The 9,548-nt window shown below is 40.1% G+C and overlaps 2 protein-coding genes across 2 annotated transcripts; both read left to right on the forward strand.

Annotated features, from left to right (window-relative positions):
• Positions 1-2,893: 2,893 nt before the first annotated feature.
• On the forward strand, positions 2,894-3,725 carry LOC308662062 (uncharacterized protein). Its single transcript, XM_081317480.1, has one exon. The coding sequence runs from the start codon at positions 2,911-2,913 to the stop codon at positions 3,358-3,360; it is 450 nt and encodes a 149-aa protein (XP_081173606.1). The 5' UTR covers positions 2,894-2,910; the 3' UTR covers positions 3,361-3,725.
• A 2,677-nt stretch (positions 3,726-6,402) lies between these two features.
• Positions 6,403-7,765, forward strand: LOC308662405 (histone H2B, gonadal-like). Its single transcript, XM_081318172.1, has one exon. It carries the CDS (start codon positions 7,261-7,263, stop codon positions 7,708-7,710), a length of 450 nt encoding a protein of 149 aa, XP_081174298.1. The 5' UTR covers positions 6,403-7,260; the 3' UTR covers positions 7,711-7,765.
• The last annotated feature ends 1,783 nt before the right edge of the window (positions 7,766-9,548 follow it).

The raw sequence follows: 9,548 nt of genomic DNA on the forward strand, positions 1-9,548 counted from the left end.
AAGTTTCTTCAGTTCTGACTGAATGGTGGAGAATAGAAGGATTTATATTCCTTGTGGGCATCTGGTTGTTTGCACTCTCACATTTTCAAGGAAAAGTAAAGAAAGTCCAGATGCTTTTTGAAAAAGCACCTTCGGGACAACTATATCCTGGATGACTGAGAATCTCCATTGACATTTCAAATAGTATTAAAGACTTCAGTGATTTCTGAAACAGAAAACAGAGGTCCCATGAATTAACTTCTGGAGCGAATTATGGGAACATTAATTTATTTAAATATTGATTAATTTGTAATAGTTATAGATTATTTGATGAATATATTTGGTTGGATATATGTTAACATGAGTGTGTTCATATGCATGATTGTTAAAAAAAATGAATTCTTGACTTATACCTTTAATTTTGGTGCTGACTTAGTTGGAACTAAGCATTGCTATGAATCACTCCGTTGTGACATCATAAGACCTCATAACCACACCTGGAGTGATAATGGTTTTTTTGTTACAGCAAAGGCTTGTGCTGTCCCATCAGCACTTTCAGTTTAATTCCTTCATTTGCATAGTGTTGCCTATAAATGGCCTTGCTCACAATGGGCTGGTGGCATTTGAAGGCAGGGGCTTGATGAGACTAGGACCAAAACAATAACATAAAAAAAGAACAATGGCTGCCAAACAGCAAGTGAAAAGAAGGGCCAAAACTGTGAAGAGAATCCAGCTCCGGAAGAAATATAAGCACACCTGGCAAAGTCGGCGGACTCGAAATCAGAAGAAACCCCACTCTCATGTAGAACATCGGGCCAAGCATACATATGCCACCAACACTGTCAGCAGCAAGCTGGTGAGATTCAGTTCCCCTAAGCTGTTTGCCTCCAAGATGGTCCGACAGATGCTCAAGTCTTACATTGAAGCCAAAACCAAGGGACTGGTCAAAACCTTACTAACAGACGTGTACAATCACGTAACCACAGAAATGCAGGACCTAAGCCAGAAAACCAAACCGGTCAGCATCAGCTGCACAGATGTGCAGACTGCTTTGAGGGAAGCCATGAGGAAGGAGCTCGCCAGCCACACGGCTGAGCCCATCAGCAGTGCTTAGAAGAAACAGCCCTCTCCTCTTCTTGGGAGGGCCCCACATAGGGGCAGAAAGGAAGAGGATCATTTCAAGAAAGACCTAAGAAACATTAAAATATTTGCTGCCTTATTATATCCAAGAAATCCTGTGATCTCCCATTTGCTAAACTTACGGCTTCACTTCCAACAGTAGCTTAGAAAACGCAGTTTGTGGGATGTGGTAAACACCACTGTGCATATTCAAACATAAGTGAACTACCTGGGGATGAAGCAAAGGTTGGACTGTGCTGCCTGCACTACAGCTATCCCATACTACAAAGAAGAATCAGAACACTCAACCTGACTTCAATTATTTGTGAAATGGCTTCTGATCAAAAAAGGAACATCATATATTATGTATCTTGTTTTTCCAATAAATCAGGATTTTAGCAGCTTTAATTACTCTCATGTGCATATTGCATTTATTTAACATCTCTTATGCTATTTCTAGTTTAAAATCCTATGTACCATTTCCAGTTTCAAAATATTGACATGATCACTAGAGATTAAAATATTCTATTAAAATAATAGGATCTAAGAAATTGTGGGCAGGCAGATGGTCACAAATCTAATTATGTCACACATTTATGGTATTGCTATCGAAAGAACAAAATTATCTTCAAAAATAGAATTAAAGGTATGTGAAATCTTGTAGTTCTTTTGCCTTGGTCATGAAACGTAAAGGAACATTCATGCACAAGCAATGCTATGTAGGATAACACTGGGGTCATTCCTAGCATCAACAAAGCTTTGCTAGATATACAAATTGGGTGTACACCACTTCAAAATGATAGAATCACAGTATTTGCCAAAATTCTCCAGAAAGCTAATGCGTAGGTAATGATAGACCCTTATAGATGGTATAATGAAAGTTGTAATTGCACTTTCATATACTGTATACTACCTGGTGCTTTTGGAATTTCTATTGAGAATGGAATGCTTGATCAGATCTTTGATGTAGTTATTTGGGATCTCATTATAGATGTTGCTCATATACAAATTACAATATTTCAAATGCTTAATTGAAGTATGGAAACTTGCTCTTCGTAGCAATTAACAATTGGAAAGAAGAACAGGTAGTGAGTTCAAGGCTGTTCTGAAGTAAATAAAGACAGCAATTTTTCAAAGTCTGGCATATACATTATCTTACATTTATTGCTTTTTGTTTATTTTAAATATAAACAGCAGCTCCTATCATTTTCAGTTCCTCATGAAGGAAGAACAAATACCTTTCTTGGAATTTTCCCATTTGAAAAATTGTTTTCTGTGGATTTTATCTCTTAATTTATTTCTAAGAAGATGCTTTGTGGAACAACTACTGAAATATAGCAGAAACACTTGGTAAAATAGCATTCACCCCAATATTAGGCTATTGCAGACTCCATTTCCAGCGAGTCAAGAAAATGGTAAATTATAATCACACCCATAAAATCAAAATATTATTTTGCATTTAAAGATAATCCAAAGAATTTGGGGAACAAGATTTGAGGGTGAGGATAATGATCTGGGAACTAGGGTATTCAGTGAAGAAGATAAAAATGAATTTTCATTGCAAAATTTAAATATGGTCAGGAAATCCTTGAACAAGAAAATGGTGGCAGTTAAACTTCATTTCTTGAAGATTACAAAAATTAGGTCACAATCCTGTCCTGTGTAACAAGGGTATCACGGATACAATGAAGGTAGGGCTACCCAATCAGCATACTCCATGCAGATCTCTCATTTGCATGTTATTGTTTAGGAGTGACTTTGTCTGGCAAAAGCCTGGGACATTTCAGGCAGGTGCTTCAAGAGAACAGAACAATGGCCGCCAGACAGCAAGGCAAAAGGAAAGTCAGAGATGCAAAGAGAAAGAAAATCCAAAAGAAGCATCAGCCAGCTAAGCAGAAGCAGAAGAAACGGCAGCCTAGGAATCAAAAGAAGCACCAGGCTCGTCCTAAGCGTCAGGTCAAGCAGGCCTCTGCCCCCAAGTCAGCGGACAGTGGTCCAGAGAAGATCTGCTCCCCAAGGCGGTTTGCCTCCAAGGTCCTTCGGCAGATGCCCAAGGTGAGGATGGAGGCCAAGGCCAGGAGCCTGATGAAGACCTTGCTGACCGATGTCTACGACCATGTGGCCACAGAGGTGGAGAATTTGAGCCAGAAGAACGAGCTGTCCGACATCAGTGAGACAGATGTGCAAGCTGCCTTGAAGGAAGCCATGACAAAGGAGCTGGCCAAGCACTCGCCTGAGCCCACTGGCACTGAATGTGCTTAGAGAAGCATCCTCCTGCAGGGAGCCAAAGGGAGGAGACCAAAGATCTTAAAAAATATCCTAGAGACTTTAAGTATTTTCCTGCCCTTTTAAGCATAAGAAATCCTGTGGTCTACCTTTCCTAAGAAGCCACCAACTTTCACCTCCACAATTGTTATTCCCAAACAATAGGAAGGAAGTTAAAGTGATGACTGGACAATGGGCTGTATTTTTGAAGACAATTTCACCAGCGTCTAAGCCAGAACCTCACGGCTAAGAAAGATGGGCCATGATTAAATGTTTGCCATAACTGTTTGTGAGGTATTTTCCAAAAGGAAAAGGAACATCATATATGTACAGTATGCATATATGTCTCTCCAATAAATCAGGATTTTAGCAACTATATTCAATGAATTGGATGTGGTTTTTTAGGGGATTTGTCTCTGGGTTTTTATTTTAAACATTGAGTTTGTCCTACTGCCTATCGAACTAGGGCTGGACCGACTACAACAGGGGTCTTCAAACTTGGCCCTTTTATGACTTGTGGACTTCAACTCCCAGAATTCCTCAGCCAGCGTGCCTGGCTGAGGAATTCTGGGAGTTGAAGTCCACAAGTCATAAAAGGGCCAAGTTTGAAGGCCCCTGGACTACAAAAAGGTAAAGGTAAAGGTTCCCCCGCACACGCGTGCTAGTCGTTTCCGACGCTAGGGGCCGGTGCTCATCTCCGTTTCAAAGCCGAAGAGCCAGCGCTTGTCCGAGGACGTCTCCGTGGTCATGTGGCCGGCATGACTAAATATCAGCAAATTAGGCGGCGGCAGCAGCACTAAGTATTATTTTTAAAAAGGAGTGAATTAATTTTATAAAAAAGGAACCCAGTTGGAACTATTTGGCCCCAAGAAGTGTAAACATCGCCCCAACGTCTGATGGCTCGAGTGGCTGTTTAGCTTTCCAATTGCGGTGCAGTTACGCTTTGTGTCTTCCTGGAGTTTGCTATTTAGATATTGAGTGTGGCGCATTAATTTCTGGAGGAAACGAGAAAGCAGTTGCTCGCTTCGTAACTATTGCTCTGCCAAAGGAGATCTCAGCTGGTGTGCTCGTGGAAGGAAATGGAAGCCTAAAGAGGCTCTTTTCGGAGGCTTCTTACGCGAGTGTCAGGATGGCCGAGTGGTCTAAGGCGCCAGACTCAAGGCTTCGCTCCTTCCCTGTGCTGGGTGTTCTGGTCTCCGAATGGAGGCGTGGGTTCAAATCCCACTTCTGACACATCTCTTTTTTAAAAAATTCTCCCTACGTGTCCCAATATACATCCATCCATACATATATAACTTCCATGTCTAGTAAACAAGTAGAAGATACTTTTTAAACATTTTTTCCATGCTGGTTACTTGATGGACGCGTTCACCTTTTATTTCACTTTCAATTTCCCTCTGCTAGCGAAGCAGCATTTTGCGGGGTAGAGAATTTAAGGCCGGACGCGTAGAAAGAGAATCCCGCTCTCCGTTCCCCTTTTAAGATTCTGATTTCTGAATTTTAGAAACGAAAACCGCCAGCTCTTCCTGAATGCTTTATCATAGCGTTTGACAGAAAAGAAGCTTCAGGTTACATTTCTGATCGCTGGGGAAAACCCCAATTTAAAATTTCTGAATTATTATAATATATTTCATTGGGTCTCTTTGTCATGTGAGGGAAGATAATTGCATTGATGGACAGAAAATGGCGAAGGTTCCATTTTGACCATGTGAGGAGTAAGGAAGGGCCTTTCTGCAGGTTCCCTGGTGGTCTAGTGGTTAGGATTCGGCGCTCTCACCGCCGCGGCCCGGGTTCGATTCCCGGTCAGGGAACATCTTTTCCTTCCTAATCCAATTGAAGCCTTTTTTATTTTATTTTTTAAAACCTATTTTCATAGTTTACATTTCTAGTAAACCGCTGTAGCAGTTGCCTCAATTTCAGCCAAAGAAAGCAAAACAAAAACCATCACAAGACTCCTTGTCCTTCTAGAAATAATAGCTTAGCTTGGTTGGTTTTTACAGCTTGCTATCTTTTTAACCAGAACTATCCATGAGAATCCCGAGTGCTGCGTAACAGATTGAGCGCCTGTTACTTGTCCCAGCTTCTGCCAACCTAGCAGTTTGAAAGCACGTAAAAATGCAAGTAGAAAAATAGGGACCACTACGGTGGGAAGGTAACAGCGTTCCATGCGCCTTTGGTGACTAGTCATGCCGGCCACATGACCACAGAGACGTCCTCGGACAAGCGCTGGCTCTTCGGCTTTGAAACGGAGATGAGCACCGGCCCCTAGAGTTGGAAACGACTAGCACGCATGTGCGGGGGAACCTTTACTTTTACCTTTATCCATGAGAAGACTGATCAAAAGTTTTTTTTAACACGAGTGAAGGACAAGTTGAAGGAAAAGTCTTCATCATGGTTCAGTCCAAGCCAGGGATAAACAACATGGCAACTGCTTTAGAAAGAAGGTTGCAGTTTATTGAAAAGGAGAGCCAGACAGGAAGATGGCTCTGGGGAAAAATGTGCACATGTAGGGAGTGGGTTTTTATACCCTCTGGAGCCTTTTGTTTGGAGTTGTTTCTTGATCCTGTCTGAGGCTTTGTATTTCTTGTATAATGTATTCTGACGTGAGTCTGGGTGTGCTCTTTGGCATCTGTGGGTTAATTTTATTATGTCCTGTCTTAGAGTTTGGGTGTGGGGTATGTAGATTTGAGGTGTCTTTGCCTTCTTAATCTTCTACCTGGGGCTCTTCAACCTTCTTGGATGGTTTCCGCTTTGGGGAGGGAGACTTGGGGATATTAAGAAAAAAAAACTGGGCATGCTTTTCTGCCTCTTTAAGATCCTTTGAGGAAATATAATATTCTGCCCTTTTAATATTTCTTTCTCTGGGGGGGCTGACTTCCCACAAACAATAATGTTTGAAAAGTCCTCAGATTTGTATTTAAAACTTTGTATAAGTATACATATTTTAAAATGAAGCAAATTAAAATTAAATATGAAATGAATGGATGTCTGTGTGCATATTAAGATGGAAATAGATGCAAATAAATGTTTTGGTAAGAAAATATTTTAAACATCATTAAAGAAGAAAAAACTCAACAACACTATTTAATATAATTAAATTAAAGGTTTTGAGACTTTGGAAAAAGTATGAAGAGCAACTAAGGTAATTAAAGGCCTGGAGACAAAAGTATATGAAGAATGGTTGCAGGATTTGCACTTGACTAGAGAAAAAAAAGGACTACGAGAGACACTCCAGTATTTGTGCAAACCTGATCTGAAACTACTCTTAAAAGTTGTTGAGATAAAAAGTGAAGCTGGGCAAGAATTTTCACTCTAATCCCTGTAATTTGCCCTAAAATACTGAAATATTTGGAAGCCCAGTTTTCATTTCTTTAATTTCTTCCAAGTTGGTACAGAATAATGTGTGAAGATTTTATTAACATTTTACTGAATTACTTAATTTCCTATAGCCACCTATCTCAACCAGTGAATCTTTACTTACAGTAATATTTTAAAGATTTATATGTTATTGGAACCCCTAAAACTGTGGAATTTTCCTCTTAAATTTTTTTTGGGGGGTGTATGATTTTTTAAATTCTGATATTATAATTGATATTCCTCCTAACACCCCTGCAAATCCCACTAACGTCTTAAAATAGCTGGCTGAATAAGAAGCATTTGTAAGAAATCCTTGAACCAGAAAATGGTGGCAGAGTTAAACTTCATTTCTTGAAGATTACAAAAATTAGGTCACAATCCTGTCCTGTGTAACAAGGGTATCACGGATACAATGAAGGTAGGGCTACCCAATCAGCATACTCCATGCAGATCTCTCATTTGCATGTTATTGTCTAGGAGTGACTTTGTCTGGCAAAAGCCTGGCGACATTTCAGGCAGGCGCTTCAAGAGAAAAGAACAATGGCCGCCAGACAGCAAGGCAAAAGGAAAGTCAGAGATGCAAAGAGAAAGAAAATCCAAAAGAAGCATCAGCCAGCTAAGCAGAAGCAGAAGAAACGGCAGCCTAGGAATCAAAAGAAGCACCAGGCTCGTCCTAAGCGTCAGGTCAAGCAGGCCTCTGCCACCAAGTCAGCGGACAGTGGTCCAGAGAAGATCTGCTCCCCAACGCGGTTTGCCTCCAAGGTCCTTCGGCAGATGCCCAAGGTGAGGATGGAGGCCAAGGCCAGGAGCCTGATGAAGACCTTGCTGACCGATGTCTACGACCATGTGGCCACAGAGGTGGAGAATTTGAGCCAGAAGAACGAGCTGTCCGACATCAGTGGCACAGATGTGCAAGCTGCCTTGAAGGAAGCCATGACAAAGGAGCTGGCCAAGCACTCGCCCGAGCCCACCAGCACTGAATGTGCTTAGAGAAGCATCCTCCTGCAGGGAGCCAAAGGGAGAGCACCAAAGATCTTAAAAAATATCCTAGAGACTTTAAAATATTTTGCTGCCTTAGGAAATCCACTGAATCCTGTAACCTATCACTGCCTCAGATGCCCATCTTCAATCATCTTCACAGACAATACAAACGCCACATTTAAGGTTATGCCAGCAAATTCTCCCTATTGTTGAATGGAATCAGCTGAGCAGAGAGACACCACTGCTCTGGACAAACCAGCATAGAAGACGGGGCTTCCAAGAGAGAAAAGAGTTGCCGTATGGTTTTTCTGGTCAACAGGATTCGAGTGACTTTATTCGTGTCTTCCAAATAAATCAGGCATTTAGCAGCTTTAATTCATTGTGTTTGGTTTTTCTTCCTTAATTACTGGAAATCTATACTTCATGCAGAAAGATAAAGGTGACTGCTGATTGATCATAAATAGGAGTAAGACGACTGAAATTTAATTACAAATAAAAGCCTGTTTCAGGGGGTCCTCAACTCCTAGAGACGGCATGGACTCGTTCAGGTGGTCTTTCTGGCAGCCTCTTTGGCGTTCTCATATTGAGGCATAAACATATAATTTTTAAAAAGGAAATGAATAGGAAATATAGGAGAGGTTTGAAATGGGAATCACAAATGCAAGTCTTAAAATACCCTCAACCTGTTATATTGAGAAATGGGGGTTCTAAAAAACATTTACTTTTGAAACTTATTTGGCAAAGATAATCGCCATCTTCATATGGCCCATGTCTTTCCTGATCAATTTTTTTTCCAGTCGATCCATAGACGTAGCCGCCTTTGAAAAAATAAGCAAGAATCTCCTGGATGGATTAAAAAAAGCGTCTCTTTCTATTAACTTGTAGGTTAACATAATATTCCCAGAACGAAAGATAAAGTATTAGTAGTTAATCTGGTGAATTTATTAAACTGGCAATGCCTTGGTTAGAGATTTATTTTGTTACGTACTTATACTATAAAAAAACTGTTTTAGGGGATAGTGAATTTTAGGGGCATGTTGCTATAAAATGGGATACTATTTATTGAAAGACAGTTTTTAAAATGGCAATATTGCATTAGAATTTTTTTATGGCTACCTTTGTGCTTTTCATAGATAATTTGTATGATCTTCCATATGAAGAATGACAACTGTTCATAAAGCAGTTCCTTTGTTTTGAAGCAGCTCTTCATGTCTCTGTACTGTTAGGTTAATTCTACAAAATTATTTCTCAGTTCCTATACTAAAGTTTACGTGCCAATAAAAACAATTGTTCCATTCACCCATCATGATTCTGTGGTTGAAAGTTAACAAGAAGATTGTATGGAGAAACTTCAAGGAGACAGTCGCTTCTTCTATTTTGTCTGTTCACTTCTGTCCACAACTGGGAATTCTGACAGTTGGTCTGCACAATTACATTGTGAAAGTTGACAAAATGCACTACTACCTATCTTTTTGAGAGTCTTCATTCATTTTTTCTTCCCACCCATAAACTATTCATGAGCAGTTCTAAATGCAAAGCATGTTGCATTTTTGTTATAGTGGTTTTAATTTAAAAAATAATTTTAATCATTTAATTTAAAACCAGATTAATTTAAACTGATTCAGCTAGTTTAGAGTCCCAGGGATTTCTCCATCTCCAGGCCCAAGCTAAAGCAAAAACAAACGAACAAAAAATGGAAGAGACAGGGAAAATTATAGTATGTGCTTTTATTATAATTGTTTGTATTCCCGGTTTTTCAGAACGCTAGTCAGAGGAGGGTTGCAAAGTGGAGAAATTACAAATTAAGGTTGTCTACAGGCCTGCTTGATGCCATAATGAGTTTTCTT

Source organism: Vipera berus (assembly GCF_964194415.1).
Source record: "Vipera berus genome assembly, chromosome: 2".
Lineage (NCBI taxonomy): Eukaryota > Metazoa > Chordata > Lepidosauria > Squamata > Viperidae > Vipera > Vipera berus.